At 43.7% G+C, this 19,321-nt stretch overlaps 1 protein-coding gene across 3 annotated transcripts in view; it reads left to right on the top strand.

Annotated features, from left to right (window-relative positions):
- MCF2L2 (MCF.2 cell line derived transforming sequence-like 2) overlaps positions 1-19,321 on the top strand; it is a 527,578-nt gene that overhangs the window by 406,961 nt on the left and 101,296 nt on the right. For all 3 annotated transcript variants that reach the window (XM_073626295.1, XM_073626294.1, XM_073626296.1), the window contains exons 21-23: positions 7,644-7,769; positions 14,239-14,460; positions 16,272-16,364. In XM_073626295.1, coding sequence (XP_073482396.1) covers positions 7,644-7,769; positions 14,239-14,460; positions 16,272-16,364 — 441 coding nt within the window. The remainder of the gene's footprint in view (positions 1-7,643; positions 7,770-14,238; positions 14,461-16,271; positions 16,365-19,321) is intronic.

The following is a 19,321-nucleotide window of genomic DNA, read 5'->3' as shown; positions in this document are numbered from 1 at the left end:
GGCATGACATGACCAAACTCAGGGAACGGATCACTGAAGCTGAGACCAGGCTTGGGCGGGCGGAGGACACACTATACCCCATGCAGCATTCACAAGAAGACCTGCAACGTCAGCTGCAGCAACTGGCACAAAAGCAAGATGATGTGGAGAACCGGACCCGCAGGTCCAACCTCCGGTTTATTGGACTACCGGAGGGCTCTGAGGGCACAGACCCAGCCACCTTTCTTGAGAAACTTTTGATTGCCACATATGGCAGAGAGGCCTTCTCGGCAACGTTTGTGGTGGAGCGCGCTCACCGCATGCCGGCTCGCCGCCCGCCTGAGGGGGCGCCCCCGCGAACTTTCATTGCAAAATTGTTAAACTTCAGGGACCGAGACGCGGTTCTACGCCTGGCTAGGCTGAAGGGAAACATTCCATTCCAGTCCGGATCCATTTCAGCGTTCCCAGACTTCTCGGCGGAGGTCCAGCGGCAAAGGGCGCGATTCTCTGAAGTCAAACGTCGTCTGAGAACACACCACATCAAATATGCAATGCTGTTCCCAGCACGCCTTCGCATTGTCGGTGAAGATCGGGTACACTTCTTCGAAGATCCAACTCTGGCCTCCACGTGGCTGGACCAACAAGACGCACAAAAGAACCGACCTGCCTAAAACATGCCTGGACCGACAACAATATGTGAGTGACACTTTACAATTCCCCCTACTCACCACCCTTCGTGACTGCCATAATATACGCCCGTAGATGAGCCCACAGTGATTCCAAGCTTTATGCTACTTGTGCAGCACTGATAACTGCAAGCCATTACCCTGAACTTGGCCGCAGCCGTTCCTATTTCTTATCTGACAGTCTCGTGGAAGTACCAAAGTGCCTTCAAGTCTGCACAAAATGTAAAGGACTCACCCCACGCAGTCCATAAATCCTCCTAAAACTGCCTACATGTCACCCACCTCAGATCTGAACAGGCGCTCCTCCTGTGTCACTTGCCCAGGTCTCCTTTCTTATCTTATTCTGTTAATATATTTTTATTTTTTCTTTCCCCCCCCCCTTTTTTATTCTGAACTCTTACCACGCTACTAACTGCTTCAAACCGGAACACAGGGAAATGTCCTCAGTCTATAGTCACGATTCATATGCGGTACTTGCTATAGACTCTGCCCAACCTTACTTGCTAAAAGCTGCAGCGGAATACGGATGTAGTTTTGGGAGACTTCCTCATTCTAACTGCTAACCCTTAATACGTTTGCTCCATCGCTGGACTGTTACCCAGTATTTGTTCGCCCCCCCTTGGGATACTGCCGTCCCGTCACCGGCATTGCCCAATAGGCTACTGCCATGGTTGGCATGTTCAATGTGCTGCATAGCACAAGTTTTGGGATATATGCCCCAGCCAAGTTTGGGTGGCTGAGGGTAGGGAGGGTGGGAAGGGGAAATGTTATGGTTAATGTTCAGGTAAAGAACATGTATGATAATAATTTGCAATGCATTGAAATGAATATATGTACATGCCACCTTGGGAAAGGAAGTAGCGGAGATACAATTGCAATGCCATGGGAGGGGCTGGCATGGGTCCCAGATAGACACCTTATTTATACTCTCTACACAAAATTTGCTCTACCACGAGAATGGTTAACTTAAAATTCCTCACTTGGAATGTTCGAGGGATCAGAGACAAATTAAAACGCACGGCAATCTTTACCTGCCTCAAAACATACCGTGCAGATATTACAGTGCTGGTTGAGACGCACGTTACAGGACAACTCCAGCTTGCGCTGAAGCGGCCCTGGATAGGATGGGCGTTCCATGCCACCCACTCTCCATACTCTCGGGGGGTCTCAGTTCTCATTGCTAAAACTACCCCTTTTGCAATTGTCTCGGTGCGTACAGACCCCCAAGGTAGCTTTATCTTCATACACTGCACATTATGTGGCTTGCAATACCTGATTATGGCATTCTACATACCCCCGCCATACAAATCCAATCTAATTACAGAAGGCCTACTTTATATGACACAGCACCCCAATATACCAGCAATCTGGTTGGGAGATTTCAACATGGTTTTGAACCCCCAGTTGGACAGAATACAACCAAGCCAAAATGCCCACCCCCCTGACACCACTAGACTAGGACGCACGCTAAAAGAATTCTCATTAACCGACGCATGGCGTTACAAACATCCCCATGATCAGACATATTCGTGCTTTTCGGCAACCCACTCCTCCATGTCTCGAATAGACCTAATCCTAATCTCTGACACACTACTTCCCCGCTTAATAGAATCAGGTTACAACACTAGATCCCTGTCTGACCATGCCCCATGTTGGGCAACCCTCAAATTGGCCCAAAACGCAGGACCCCACACCTGGCGCCTACACCCCTTCTGGCTTTCCATGTTGAAAGACCAGGAAGACATACACGAAGAATGGCAATTCTATTTTAATGTCAACAAGGACACTGCCTCAGTGGGACATGTTTGGGAAGCCTATAAACTACACGTTCGCACAGTCCTCTCTTCGCGCATAAACAGGATAAAATCCTCTTCCGCCCTCATTATTGATCAAGCCTTAAGCAAAGCAGATTTACTAGCACAAGAATTTCACAAAGATCCCACTCAGGATAGAGCAACAGCAATCAGACTACATACCCGTCTCTTAGACCAATTGCAATACGAAAATGCTAAAAAAAAACTTTTCTTTCTAAAACAACGCATATTTGAACAAGGGGAGCGTGCCGGCAAATTGCTAGCATACTTAGCTCATCAAGACACCAACCCCCCAGTAGTAGTAACCCTACTAGGCCCTCATAATGACATACTCTCAGACCCCCCTGCAGTTGCAGAAATATTTAGGAAATACTACTCGGATCTATACTCCTCCAAAGTGGGAGTCACTGCCCAGGAAACTGGTACGTTTCTCCGGGATATCCCCCTTCCACAACTATCGGAGACCCAACTGCAAGACCTAGAGGCCCCTCTAACGTTAGATGAGATTGCCCTAGCTATAGCTTCATTAGCACCATCCAAGGCACCAGGGGGAGATGGCATACCATTAGACTTTTATGCAGCATACTCGGAGATACTAGCTCCTGAGCTCCTGAAATTATACAATCACATCTTTGAAACAGAATCCCTTCCCAAAACTCTTAGCCAGGCAGTCATCATAGTAATCCCCAAACCAGGCAAAAACCCCCAATTACCAAAATCATATCGCCCAATCTCGCTCCTCCAGGCTGACATTAAGATACTAGCCAAAATATTAGCTATGCGCCTCAATACTAGTATTCTCTCCCTCATACATCCCGATCAGACGGGATTCATGCCTGGTAAGAACACAGCAATGAATCTCAGACGCCTCCACATGAACATACAAGCAGACCATGAAAACACGGGTGATAGAGCGATAGTAGCACTCGACGCCGCCAAGGCGTTCGATTCAGTGGAGTGGGGATATCTTTGGGAATGCCTTCGGAGCTACGGATTCGGACCTAATTTTATAAAATGGGTGCAATTACTATACTATTCACCAACGGCTAGTATTGTAGTGAACGGTTGGACATCTGATCCCTTCCCCCTGGGCAGGGGAACTCGCCAGGGATGCCCACTGTCCCCCTTACTGTATGCTCTAGCGGTAGAACCCCTCGCTATTTCCCTTAGGCAAAACCCAAACATTCATGGGCTGCGGGTGGGACCTGTGACAGAGACGTTAAGTTTGTATGCAGATGACATGCTCCTCTATCTAGAGGATACTGGCCCATCGCTACAGACAGTCCTATCGACCATCGAGGAATTCGGTAAACACTCAGGCCTCAATATGAACTGGTCCAAGTCCCAGATCCTCCCCCTTGACATGACATCTCCAACACACAGTGCAGCTTCCCTCCCCCTGCAGAGAGTTGCCTCTATAAAATACTTAGGTATAGAGATCACTAGATACCCATTAGACTTTATCGCTAACAATATAGAACCGCTCTTCTCTTACTTAAAATCCCGTATACAAACATGGGCAAGACTCCCACTGGGAATAATGGGTAGAATCAACTTGTTTAAGATGATATTATTGCCGAAATTTCTTTATGTGCTATGGAACTCTCCAATACTCATTCCCCCTAAAATCTTCAAAACAATCGACACAATTATTAACTCTTTCATTTGGGGCCCCCATAGACACAAACTGGCCTGGAACACACTCAAAAACCCGACCTCCTCTGGAGGTACAGCCCTACCGGACCTATACACATATTATATAGCAGCTCAGCTCTCACACTTCTACCACATTCACAAGACTGATGAAGAAAGATACCAATTTCTAGTATGTAAACAAACCAATAGTAATTTGTACTCCCCATTACAAGTCCTATTTAGAGGGGGGAACAGACGGCACAAGAGAGAAGACCGAAACTTGCTATTGCTACAACATAGAAGCGTATGGGAAAGGGCGACCAAACTTATTGGAGCCGACTTCTACCATTCGCACACACCCTTATGGCGCAACCCTCAACTGCATGAACTGACATCCCTATCCGGGACTACCTGCTGGGCCGCTAAAGGGATAGTATTCCTATTCCAGGTCATTACCATTTTTGGTGTGAGACATTTCCAAACACTATGTGAAGAATTCGACCTCTCCCCCCACATGCAATTTAGACACATGCAGCTACAACACGCGCTCCAAGCTCAATTCGCGAGTGGTCTCCCCAACCCACAAACACTGTCTCTGGTAGATATAATAACAGGAACCAACCCAGAAAAACTAATCTCCACCCTATACACTGCGCTGCGAAACAACTCGGTAGAAAGGATTATTAATACAGCAAGGATTAGATGGGAGGAGGACGTGGGGCCAATAGACGTTTCGGACTGGGAGGACATACTCGAAAACGTTAAAAAAACGTCACCTAAGATCTCAGAACGCCTAACTCAACTGTACATAATACATAAATCCTATCTCACGCCTTCCAGAATTGCCAAATTCTCCCCACAACACAACCCACACTGCCCGAAATGCTCTGGTAACCCTTGCTCGTTCTTCCACCTACTATGGCTATGCCCGGTGATACAAAGCTACTGGACACAGATCATAAAATTCCTGCATGACCACATGGGATCACCGATCCAACTTGACCCCAAAACATGTCTCCTCGGCCTACTTCCAGAAGCCATCACAGATAGATTCCTAATCACATTTCTCAGTGAATCACTATTTTCTGCCAGAAAATTAGTTGCTAAACTTTGGTTGAGTACAGACCCTCCTACCATACAGGCTTGGCTTAGGGAGGTAAACACGTCCCTACCCTACAAAAAGGTTATGTACAAACACAGGGGATGTCCAAACAAGTACCATAAAATATGGGATAAATGGTTAAACAATGCCAATACATGTGTGAACTAAGTTATGATGTTACTCTAGACAGCCGATATATGAGACATGGTAATAATCCAACACAATGCTGTGCTGCGCTATACTATAGCCTTTATCATCTGTTATAACTCCCTTCTTTAATGTTGATGCCTTGTGTAAATGCCAATTGTGGTTACCTAAAGTCTTACAAGTATACATGCACAGCCACACTCCTCAAGCTACATTGTACCCACCTGCATTTAATGTACAATATTCCTTCCTATGTCTGTACACCATGTAATTTTCAATGTATACTGACCTCTATTGTTCACAATAAACATGTTCTTTTTTAAAAAAAAAAAAAAAAAGTATATCTGGCGAAACAAAAAACTGAGAATAAAACTTGCAATAATGACCAGGAAAAGAAAGCATGGCGGTTTGGCAACTCTGGATATAACAAGGTACTATAAAGCGGTAATAATAGCACGTATGGTAGAGTGGACAAAAGAAAATAGGGGAAAAAGTGGGGTGAGATAGAAAACACTTTAAGTAGAACTATTTTACACAAAAATATTTGGACACCAAGTAAGTTTAGAACACTGGACTCAGAATCTCACGAACTGACCAAAAATGTATTTAAAATTTGGGATGCACTTCACCGGAAGGAAAACTGGGTATACAACTCACCTTTAATGTCTCTCACTGGAACAAATTTTTTCATACCTGGAAAAGAGATATTTTTTAAAGTAGAAACAAAGAACCCACAAATCAATTGACAGGTAAGAGGGTAAATTTGGCTGACAAATTAGTTTATCTTTATAACCTTTAAGTGATTCCTAGTAATGTTCTCCACCATCACATCATAATGTTTACCTATAGTCTGGTTGGTAAATAGTTTTCTCTTTTTAAATTCACATATATTTCTTATAAAAATTCATTAAGTAAATAAATGATTATGTAAGATTTTTTGGGATTATGCACCAATAATATTTTAGTGTGTTTTCATAAAATTTTTTATTAGATTGTAAACTGGAGCAGGGCCCTTCTCTCCCTCTTGTACTGAATTGCATTATAGCTGTATTGTCTCCCTTTATATTGTAAAGCGCTGCACAAACTTGGCACTATATAAATTGTGTATAATAATAAATAATTATAATTATTATTTGCACAACTATCATGGAACAAATTAAACAGTATCATCTTTTTAATTCCATAGGTTTCAGGAAATATACAGTATAACAAGTATAACAAACTTACCAGTCTATAAAATGCATATGAAAAATAGCAAAAATGGTTTGGAGATCAGAGGAACAAAAAATGAGGCACTGCAGGGCAGCAAAAGGGTTTCAAGTTTATGTAAACCCTGACAATAAACAGCTCTTACTTGATCCCTTTTGGTCTGTTTATTAAACCAAAAAATACCTGTTGATCCTCCCTGACAATTTCCTATGCTTTCTTCCAGGGTTACACTCTTATAGGGCGTACACACGGTCGGACTTTGTTCGGACATTCCGACAACAAAATGTATGGATTTTTTCCGACGGATGTTGGCTCAAACTTGTCTTGCATACACACGGTCACACAAAGTTGTCGGAAAATCCGATCGTTCTGAACGCGGTGACGTAAAACACGTACGTCGGGACTATAAACGGGGCAGTGGCCAATAGCTTTCGTCTCTTTATTTATTCTGAGCATGCGTGGCACTTTGTCCGTCGGATTTGTGTACACACGATCGGAATTTCCGACAACGGATTTTGTTGTCGGAAAATTTTATCTCCTGCTCTCCAACTTTGTGTGTCGGAAAATCCGATGGAAAATGTCCGATGGAGCCCACACACGGTCGGAATTTCCGACAACATGCTCCGATTGGACATTTTCCATCGGAAAATCTGACCGTGTGTACGGGGCATTATAAGTTATTTCTCCCAAGTGTATCTGTGTACTACAAATGCCCACCCCATATGCTTTACAGAAGAGAAGAGGGGTGATGTTCTGTAGTCCTCTGTTGATAAGGCTGCTCCTGCATACTGCAGATACAGTATGGTAATTGTTTGTTGTCACCACAGGACAGAAGGTTTGTGAAAATTAAGAAAAAACAAACCTGGAAAAAACAAACAAATGTAACCCCATGTCAATGGACTAGTAAGCTGAAATATATAAAATGGATGTTCTTGAGTTTAGATAAGCATTGCGATAGGCCTCCTATGATTGAATTACTTACCATGCTAGGTGATAAGATGGTCTGCCCTAGTTATATTTTGTAGGTTAAATTGTTATTTTTTTCTAAAGGGAATTCTCCTTTCTTTCTAGGAAATGCTGAAGTGCAGCAAAAATTCAGAAGGCACAGCAGAATTAGAGGAAGCTCTTGCAACTGTGTTAGATATTATCAAATCAGTCAATGATTCTATGCATCAAATAGCCATTACTGGATATGAGGTACACTACCATATCTTTTGGTCTTTTTTCTTAAACAGAAAAAAAATGTTTTCAGGATTTTTTTTTCATTCAAATTAACTAAAATTCCATGGTTATGTTGGTGCACTATGCGGTACAGAAAGTAGATGTATAGTTCTGTAAAGTAAAATAGCAGTAACACAATAGACAGCAGCTTCAGGGTCAAGAGTAGGCAAATAAGAGAATATAACCCCAGGGCAGGGCTGTTGAAAGTATGGGTGGAAGTTGTGCCACTGTAACCTGCAGAGTTACCTTGCTAGGCAGCTGCAGACAGACAAACAGCTATTGAATGACAGTACACAGCAAAGGGAGTGGAACATTCGTAACTAGGAGAATAAGTATACACATAGGAGCAGAAAAAACATAAGACAATACAGACAGACAAACATGAAAAAAGCCAAAGCCAATACAAGACAGATCAGGGTACAAAAGAAATAGGGCCTAGTCCTAGCCCCTAGCCCATTCACTTAAATAAACTAAAACTGAAGTTTAGAGTCAGTAAAAAGAAAATCACAGATTACAGGCAGGAAGTAAAACTTTTGGTTCCTATTTTTACAGTGGAAGACATGGTAGGAATTCTATTCCTGAAAGGTACACATTTTAAGTTTAAAAGTCCTACAATGCAAAAACCTACTAACAGTTTTTAAAGTGCATGGATATTGTTCCAAGGTCCACATATCTGAATACTTGATTTGACCTGGCATATGCACATCACTTCTTTCTGTTTAAAGCATTACTAAAGGCAATTTTTAAAAATTAAAATAATAAACATATTATACTTACCTGCTCTGTGCAATGGTATTGCACAGAGCAGCCAGAACCTTCTCTTTTGGGGTCCCCCTCTGGCGATCTTGGCTTCTCCTTCTCCGTGTGCCCCCATAGCAAACCACTTGTTATGGGAGCACATGTGCATACTCGCTCCCAAGCTGTGTATGTCTATGTAGCTCACTTTCTCCTCACAGCATTTCATTGACAGCAGCAGAAGCTGCTGCTTGAGACTCTGTGTAAATAGAAATAAAGGAGAGAAGAGATCCAGGCGTTCACAGCACTGGATCAGCTGGGGACTCAGGTAGGTATTTAAAGTGATACTAAAGCCTCGTATTTTTTTTTTTAGTTAAAAGTAACAAACATGTTATACTTACCAGATCCTCCTCTTCTCAGGTCCCTCTTCAGTGCTCCTGGCCCCTCCCTTCTGTTGAGTGCCCCCACAGCAAGCAGCTTGCTATGGGGGCACCCGAGCCGAACCACAGCTCCCTGTGTCCATTCAGACATGGAGCCGCGCCCTGCCCCCTTTCTCTCCTCATTGGCTGACTCACTTTGATTGACAGCAGCAGGAACCAATGGTGCTGCACTGCTCTCTCAGCCATTGAGGAGGAGAGTCCCGGACAGCCGAGACACTCTTGCAACATCCCTGGATCTAGATGGCATGCAGGTAAGTATTACAGGGGTTGAGGGAGGCTGCTGCACACAGAAGGCTTTTTATCTTAATGAAAAAAATGCATTAAGATAAAAATCTTCTGCCTTTACAACCACTTTAAGGAGGTGAAGGAGAAAAGCAAGCTGTAAAAGGTGTGTTACCTTAATGCAGGGAATGTTATGGTTTTAGAACCAGACTTGCTTGACTAGTCTAATGGTCTGTTAAACTAAGATGCTTGTCTTGACAATTACTTCATAAGTATTGTGGAATTCACTATGTTTCGCATACCAGTTTCATTATATCAGGGCTGTTTGATTGGGTAGTTTTTTCACAGTCTGCTACCACACCTGTAGCTTAAGCTTCTGAAATAGTTTCTGTTCCTGTTTGTTTCTCCTGATACATCCCAGAAATGTAGGCCAGTTTCTTCAGCCTTTTTTTTATACCTGTATTTTGAGTTTCCAACTAGCCTATAATGCCTATGCACACTCAGCCAACTAAAGTGCTGCCATTGGCACTTGCCTCCAACCCTCCAGAGCAAGCGTTACCAGGTGCTTGGCTAGAGACAGAGAACGATTTAGGACACTGTGCTGCAGTGCCCTCTGCAGGGGAACTACCCTGTTTCCCCGAAAATAAGACCTATCGTGATTGTCGATGCTGGCTGCAATATAAGCCCTACCTCCCAAATAAGCCCTAGTTAAAGTCCTTGTAGGTCTTATTTTCAGGGTTGGGCTTATTTTTGGGGAAACAGGGTAGGGCTTATTTGGGGGGTAGGGCTTATATTGCAGCCATCACTAACAATCACGCTAGGTCTTATTTTCGGGGAAACAGGGTATGGCAGTCTATGGACCATTGGATTACCCAGTGTAAGCTGGGTATAAGTAGGGGCGTTGAATATAATTCCATCATCGATGCATCGCGATTCAGATGTTCGCAATGCTGCACTGATGCTGCAAGTCGGCTGAGTCGATTTTTGATGTCATCCGTCGCTCCGTGCAGTGCTCTGGGAGAAACACAGAGGCAGAGCCTGCATGGTGGATAAAGCCCCCTCTCGTTCACTGAAGCAGAGAGTCAGCTGTTGAGCTGACAGCCAGTACAGTGCAGGGGTGGGGGAGCTGAAGGAAACCCGACATGAGCATGGGAATCACTGGAGGCACCGAAAGGGTGGGGAATCAACTGATACTAATAGCAGGTGAGTGCCAGTGCAACCAATCCCATCCCTCCACTACCATCACCCCTCTGCTTCATCCCACCATGCTAGTCTGATCCCACCATGCCTGTCTGATCCCACCATGTCTGTCTGATCCCACCATGTCTGTCTGATCCTACCATGCCTCTGATCCCACCATTTCTCTGATCCCACCATGTCTCTGATCCCACCATTTCAGTCTGATTCCACCATGCCTCTGATTCCACAATCCCACCATCCCACCATGCCTCCATGCCTCTGATCCCACCATGCCTTTGATCCCACCATCCCAGTCTGATTCCACCATGCCTCTGATCCCACCATCCCACCATGCCTTTGATCCCACCATGCCTCTGATCCCACCATGCCTCTGATCCCACCATGCCTCTAATCCCACCATCCCACCATGCTTCTGATCCCACCATGCCACTGATCCCACCATGCTTCTGATCCCACCATCCCTCCATGCCTCTGATCCTACTATCCCTCTGCCTCTGGTCCCACCATGCCTCTGATCCCACCATGCCTCTGCCTCTGATCCCACCATGCCTCTTCTCTGATCCCACCATGCCTCTGCCACTGGAGAAACATTTAGTTTTTCTGACTGCTCAAATTTTTGGATAAAAAGCTTTTAACCATGTACACTTGCGCAGTAATCGTGATGCATCGCCGAATCGAATTGTGGACAAGATAATCGTAATCGAATTGAATCGTGAGACCAGTGAAGATGCGCACAACTAGGTATAAGAAGAAAGAGAGTGGTAATTTCTCAAGTTGAATACCAAGGAACTCTTTTTGCTTTGAAGAGACCAAGATGTGCACTTTGCTGCTCCTGTGTCCACATCAACTTGCCACAAGCCTGACTTCTGAACAGCGAGCGTTGCTGTATAGCTAGGACTGGTAAGAGGACACTGCTGCCATTAATCTGTTGCTGCTAGCAGAGACTGAGCAGCATTACTTACTACATTCAGGCTGGGACTGTACTCATGTTGCCTATTGTCCATAGTAATGCCGCGTTCACAATTTCTGACAACAAATGTTCGATAGGAGCTTGTTGGCGGAAATTCCAACCGACTTCAAAAAGAAGTATCATTTGACACGAAAAATAATGGCCTGAATTTAGATATTGGTTTCCTTACACATTATGCTTAAGTTTTACGACCCCTCTGTGACTAGTATCACCCCCCCCCCCCCCCCCCGCATTCTATAGCTCTCCCTTTGTCTTATCTCACTAACTCTGCTGCTATCTTTATTACCATTGATTTGGATGTGTTTGGTTTTCTCTTTTTTTTTTTTCTTCTTTAACATTCTGCTTAAAAATTTGTGAATCAGTACTGCTTGGACCTTGAAGAAGGGGACATACCCCGAAAGCTTGTCCTGAAAAATTGTATGTTAATGCAAATACAAAAAGTATCATGACCAGTACTCAATTTTCTCTGTCACAATTGCACTAATACGGCTACAATCAAATCAAGTAAGGAGCGGGAGAAAAGCTGTCAGTCTCTGTTACAGGACTAGATAAGATTATTCATCATGTCATCACAAGGGGTGGAATGGCGGAGGAAGCCACAAGTAAGGCCTTATTGACTCAAGTTCTAAAAGATGTGCAACCTCTACATCCAATAATACTCAAGCTGCTGGCAAGATCCCCTGACCTACTCTAAAAACTCCAAAATTATGAAAACTATTTGGGAGGAGGAGGCCCTGATTGTAGCCAAGACCCGACACTTCTAAGGGTTAATGAGCAGGATGACAGTGGAACCTCTGTATATTCAGTTCAGGAAGTGAGTGAAATATCCCCTGTTCTTGAGGCCTTAATGCAGGCGATAGTGCAGTTGGCTTAGACACAGTCTACTTTACAGCAAACCTCACTGATGTGCAACAAGCAGTGACTGCTTCATCCTTAAGAAAGACGGAGGCAGGGGAAGCTAAGTGGGGTTCCATTCCACCCCCTTCTGGAAAGAGATGTCACAATTGTGGGGAAACTGGACACTTCAGAGCACAATGCCTGAGTAGAAGAACTCTGCCTGACAAAAAAAGTCTTGAAGGTGCTACAAAAGCTGTTATCCAGAAGTCATGAAAGTACTACAAATGCTGCTACCCGGAAAGCCATTGGGAAACTTCCGTGGGCCCTAGTGAAGAAATTGACCAGATGCTCACCTACAACAGCCAGCTCCAAATCTAAAGTCGCATAGAAACAACTGCGGAAGTACAAAGCCTCACAGAAGGCCCACCTGGCTGTTTCCAAGCGTCACACCAGTCTTCTAGAACCTCAAGAAAACTTTTACCACAACAAAAACAGATCAAGGAGATAGTACAAATACAGACTGCTGAACCCACTCAAAGCAGGTCTCTTGACAAGTTAGTAGGTCCTTCACCCATAATAAAGAAAAATTCCAAGCCAGCCAGCCTGCAACAAATCAAATTGTCCTGTCTAACAGTTCACGTTAAAAACAGGGGTATAGTTTGCACACATTTTCAAATACATGCGTAAGCTGCAGACGCCACGTCATGGCACCCCAGTATTATCTGCAGTCCTAACTCTGTACATTCTGAGCACATATAAAAATTTATAGATTGAGGGCAGGCATGCCTGGAGGGAGCCCACCCCTCCTTAAAGGCACAGGGGCACACTGGACACCCAGCAAATAGCACAATGGCAGCAAAGATGTCCAGTGCGCCCCCTCACTAAGTACAAACAAACGACAACTGCCCCAACCTATAATGGGCCTTAACAGCAAGTAGCACATGTTATGAGGTGAGGGGCACACTGGACACCTTTGCTGCCATTGTGCTATTTGCTGGAAAATCTCACTAACACAATGCAGTTCTGTCTCTGTGCTTAAAGGGTTTCTTTCCTTTCCCCTAGTAAAGACTGACGGGAGTTTTCCTATTTATAATTCTGCCGATCAGCTGTTGGCATGCTTTATAGCAAACAAATTAGCCTACTAAACAATTTGCAGCAATACAATGCAGACACCTTCAATTTGTTTATTCTGGCCTTTCTAGAGATATTAGCCTAAAAAATGGAGGGGTCATCTACTGCTGTCTGCTGCTTTACTACCTTCATAAAACTGTAGTAAAAAGGGAGCTGCCTCTCAAGCAACCAATCTGAATAATAACAATCACTACGGGATGCCTATTAAGAATGCTAATAGATGTAATAGCATCTTGTGCTGTTTGCACTTAGACTCGACCTTTATTTTTAAAAGTTTAAAATAAATTGCAAAAGCATGTTAAGGTTGTTTCCAGGTTCATAAACCAATCATACCTCACTCGTGCATAACTGTAAACAGTATACTTGATTGGAAGCAAACATAATAAAAAAGCTTTTTTGTTTATTTTGTTTAATTGTTTTATTAAACAATTAGAAAGTCACAGCTCACAAGGCTTAACAATGATAATATTCCATTATACAATTAGAAAGTCACAGCTCACAAGGTAAAATGGTAATATCTCAAAACTTCCTGGTAGGATTTGGAGAAGTACTTCTGTGCTCTGCTACAGTTAGGGCATTATTTACACATGGGGGGGGTATACAACTTTCTTTAGCAGCAGTCCCAACAGCTGGAAAGCCAAAAGATTCTTTGAGAATTCCACTTTATTCAAATTTTTCATTGCAAACAGGGACAGCAAAGGCATAATCTTTATCACTAATGACACCAAGTCAATGCCTCCTTTACCCTGTCTTTGGTGAACACGGAGGGTGAATGAAACCTTCATTGCTTTACTCACAGGTTGGCAAGTGACAACATTCCGACCAATCATACCAGTGCAGACCGGGCAGAATTGGGAAGCTGCATTTGAATGTCATTAAATTTAGTTGTATGTGTGTCCTTTTTTCACAGGGGGATCTCAGTGACCTAGGGAAGCTGCTCATGCAAGGCTCATTTAATGTGTGGACTGACCACAAGAAAGGCCATAATAAAGTGAAAGATCTGGCCAGATTCAAGCCAATGCAGAGGCATCTCTTCCTGTATGCCAAAACCCTTCTCTTCTGCAAGAAGAGGGAAGAGAGCACTGAGGGGCATGAGAAGTCACCTTCCTATAGTTTTAAGCATGCTCTGAAGGTAATGTGCTAGTCTGTTTTACATTTTCATATGTGTAGTGCATCATTAAATGTATCTTTAATCAAAATTTCTTGTTTCGTTTTGGATAGGATGGGGAAAGGTTTTTTTTTTGTTTGTTTTTTATTGCTGTCTGTGGGTAGATTTGCCCCTTATTCATACTGGTGACTATTGTCAATGGAACAAAATTTGATGGAAAATAAAAACTTTACAGATGTGCTGCAACTGAAGATGAGGGGCAATTTGTTCTGGTGATTACTGTGTCAGATAGATTTCCTCTCACTTTGGAGAAATGTACTCTTTCCTGTTGAGTTTCAGTAATGGAAAGTGCCACCTTATGGCAATACTACTAGCATTAACTTGGTGGTTAAGCTAATAAGTTTTAAGTCTTCAAAATGTGTGCCTGGAAGTATCTACCATTTCTTGATAGGGATTGAGAATAATAATAACAAAGTTAAACCTATTCCCCCTGGCCATGCGCATATATGCCATGGCTGGGCAGATGGGCTTTAACGCCAAGTTACCATACATACTGTATGCGACCATGGGGAATGGGTATGTTTACTGCATGCTCTCAGCGCAGTAACTAAGTTGTCACATCCAATCAAGAGCTTCTGATTATTCTGAAATTTGGAAAGCATGACTTTGCCTACCAGCATTTACATCCTCTTAAAGTGCCAGGGGGCGGCAAGGGGTTAAAGTGTATTTTACTCCTAAAAGGAATATTGCAGTTATGTGCCTTAGTTACCAAGTAGTTATGTGTAAATGTCTGTTGTCATTTTATTTCTCTGTGCTGTAAAATACCTGGTGATTATAACAGTCACCGTTCTTTCGATTTTACAAAGGACCTCACCAAGCACAGAAGCAGATCCGTGCTGGTGTGATCAGTTTGCAGATCAGTGCCTCCCTTTGGACGTTACTATGGTGTGCTGCCATTCACTGATGCAAAAAAATAATGCCATCAGCGCACATAATGTGCATTGCGGAAATGCGCACTCTAAGGCCCCTTTCACACTGAGGCGCTTCTAAACTGCCAGTAGAACACGGAGCGCTTTTGAAGAGCTTTTCAGGAGCTTTTGAAGTACTTTCCATTTTTTTACCACCCTGCTATTGCAATGCCTCGGTGTGAAAGCATTCAATGATTTTAATGGAAATAGGTTTTCATGAGCTTTTCAGGCACTTTTTTTAGCGTGAAAGTGCCTGAAAAGAGCCTCAGTGTTAAAGGGGTCCAACATGGGCATTGCCGAAATGCATAGATGTAATTTGGCCCTTTTAGATTTTCTCAAGGCATTGGCAGAAATCTGGGCAATGGGAAAAGGTCAGTACATGCAGCTTATTGTGACAGTTATGTAGAAATGCCAAAAGTACAGTGTAGCTGTAATCTTCCAGTGACACAGAAAGAGTAAAAGGCCTGAAAAGTCAGTCAGCTCCAGGCATCTATAAAAGCCGGTAATATGATCTAATGTCAGCATTTGGTCACATGCTTTCAGCTAAAAGTGCATGAGGAGTAATGTATTTTGTAGAACTGGCCAATTAGCTTCATTCTCTAGCCTGTTCAGCCGAGATCATGTGATCAAATACTGTTTTTTCATCATGCTATCAGCCTTCATGGATGTCTGAACTGGTCGATTCTTCAGGAGAATTACGTTTTTCAGCCCTTCTATTTCTCTTTTTTTTTTTCTTAGTCCTTGCAGAATTGTAAACATGCTTTTTAATGTAACTAGACTTTTTGACTAGAAGTACAATTTACTGATTTACATTTGACAATAGATTATTTTATTTATGATAATTATTGTTTTTTTTTTTGTTAACAGATGAGTTCTGTTGGTATCACTGAAAATGTAAAAGGAGATAATAAGAAGTTTGAAGTGTGGTATAATGGCAGAGAAGAAGTGTACATAATTCAGGTAAAAAAGAGGAATTGGAGAATAAAAGCAAAAGCTCCACTAGCTACTTTTTTTTATATTTTTATAATGCTTACACAGAGATTGTTAATAAGTATTATTCTCTGTTACACATTTGTAGGCAAAACACTAGTGCCAGCAGCAGTAAAACGCTCCTTTGTTTTAAAGACACTGTAGCTGTTCATTTGATTGGTGTATACCTTTCCATAGACCTCCATTGATCAGGTTCTCCACTACAGTGGACCAGCTCTGATTGTGTCCCAGGTTTGAAGTATTTCTGTTATTTATATGAGAGACCAAACCAGCCAGTGCTGACACAGCTGATGTACACTTATCTGCCCCAAAGCCCATTCAGATGACTTTTTTTGTGAGCTGTGAAGTGCCAGGGGTATGTCAGAGCCAGTACGGTATTTTGCTCCTATTTACCAAAAAGAGAGCTTGTACCTTGGGCCTGATGTCATACACACACACACACACAACGTTAAACAGCAGGGATTACTGCAGCAAGGAGATAAGTGTAACAACGTACCATCAACAGGACATGGGCATCCTATATGTTTTTAAGCATGTGATGCTAGAGAGATAATTTACTAAAGGCCAACAAGCTGCTCACTTTGCAAGGGAAATTTCTCTTAGCTTAGTGAACGTCGTGAAAATTCCCTTTGCAAAGAATACACAATCACATGCACCACATTCATCAAGTGCTGGGGAAGTTTCCCTTGCAAATTGAACTAATTGCCTTTAGTGAATCAGCCCCTTGGTGTCTCACAGTTCTGTAGTTACACATACACCTGCGATGGTGAATAATTACTTGACATATATGACAGTAGTGGTAATCTATAGACATTTAAAATTACTGGTATACACTTTTTGTGTTGTGTACAGGATATCAACTGATTTTTCTCTCTCACAAACTAATGAATTACAGTACACCCCTCACATTTTTGTAAATATTTTATATACTTTGCTACAATGTAAAGTAGTGAGTGTACAGCTTGTATAACAGTGTAAATTTGCTGTCCCTTCAAAATAACACACAGCCATTAATGTCTAAACCGCTGGCAACAAAAGTGAGTACACCCCTAAGTGAAAATGTCCAAATTGGGCCCAAAGTGTTAATATTTTGTGTGGCCACCATTATTTTCCAGCACTGCCTTAACCCTCTTGGGCATGGAGTTCACCAGAGCTTTACAGGTTGCCACTGGAGTCCTCTTCCACTCCTCCATGACAACATCACGGAGCTGGTGGAGGTTAGAGACCTTGCGCTCCTCCACCTTCAGTTTGAGGATGCCCCACAGGCGCTCAATAGGGTTTAGGCCTGGAGACATGCTTGGCCAGTTCATCACCTTTACCCTCAGCTTCTTTAGCAAGGCAGTGGTCCTCATGGAGGGTTGTTATCATGTTGGAATACTGCCCTGTGGCCCAGTCTTTGAAGGGAGGGGATCATGCGCTGCTTCAGTATGTCACAGTGCATGTTAGCATTCATGGTTCCCTCAATGAACTGTAGCTCTCCAGTGTCGGCAGCACTCATGCAGCCTCAGACCATGACACTCCCACCACCATGCTTGACTGTAGGCAAGACACACTTATCTTTGTACTCCTTGCCACACACATGTCCTTAGTCTGCTTGTCTTCAGCAAACTGTTTGCAGGCTTTCTTGTGCATCATCTTTAGAAGAGGCTTTGTCAGGGTGCACATGCCAGCATACAAGTTCACCCCACTAGAAGAACTCTAAAACGCAGAAGAACATTTATTCCATTTGCTCGTAAGAATCGGGCATTGGCGCATAGAAGTGCGCATGCGCAAACTAGCGCGCAAACAGAAGCCATCGCGCATCCCCGTGCGCACCAACGCTTGTGCGCACCCGCGTGCACTCATGATTGATGCTGGTGCCAAAATAGTCTATTTAAACCAAGCCAGTGCCTGGCTCCAGTGCTGCTTCGTCTTCAGCTCCTGTGTATCCTGTTACCTGTGAAATCTGGACGAGTGACTTCCCCAGTGGATCAGCTGTGCCTTCACCTTACAGCGCTTACACAAACAGTCAAGAGTCTGCAGGAGGGGTACAGTCGGCTTGAGGAGCAAATCCATGGACTCTCTTCTCCCACGTCAGTTCCCGTCTCATCTGCATCTGTGGAACTTCCTCCGGCACCAACTGTAGTAATGCTGCCATCTGAACCCCAGGCACCAACTCCAGAAAAGTTCTCAGGCAATCGCAGCAAGTTCAGGACTTTTCATAATGCTTGTGAACTATACTTTTCATTACAGCCCCAGACCTTTTCTCTCGAGGCTACTAAGGTGGGGTAGGTAATTTCCCTTCTACAAGGTGAGCCTCAGTCCTGGGCCCACTGTTTGCTGGAGCAGAGTAACCCCTGTCTGTCAAGTCTGACTTCATTCTTCAAAGCCATGGCTCAAGTGTATGAGGATCCCCTGCAAACTGCCACTACTGAGGCGGCCATACATGCGCTCCAGCAAGGCTCCAGAGCCGCTGAGGACTATGTAACAGACTTTAGACGCTGGAGCGTGGATGTCAAATGGAATAATGCTGCCCTCTGTTACCAGTTTCGGCTAGGTTTATCTGAACCTCTAAAAGATGAGCTGGCCCGTGTAGGAGTACCTGATTCCTTAGAAGCATTGATTAACCTGACAATCCAGATTGACAGACGTTTGAGAGTATGCAGGACTGAAAGATCGGCCGGACGACTCCAGCCTTCAGGGATGTTGCTACAAGTACCCAGTCTACTAGGTTCAACCCAGCTTGGCACGCCCCGCTCGTCCCTTTCTCCAGAGGAACGCCAGTACCGCCAACTGAATCACCTGTGTTTGTACTGTGGGAGAGGTGGCCATTATGTAAGGTCCTGTCCAGCCAAGGTTCGCAGATGCCTGACCTTCTCTTCTGCCAGCCAGTCCTCATTGCCTCGCAAGTCTTCTCACCTGGCTATCCAGATTTCACTGCAACTTCC

This window comes from Aquarana catesbeiana, linkage group LG04 (genome assembly GCF_042186555.1).
Source record: "Aquarana catesbeiana isolate 2022-GZ linkage group LG04, ASM4218655v1, whole genome shotgun sequence".
NCBI classification, from domain to species: domain Eukaryota; kingdom Metazoa; phylum Chordata; class Amphibia; order Anura; family Ranidae; genus Aquarana; species Aquarana catesbeiana.
The sequence above is the reverse complement of the archived record's forward strand: the minus strand, read 5'-3'. Positions and strand labels throughout refer to the sequence as shown.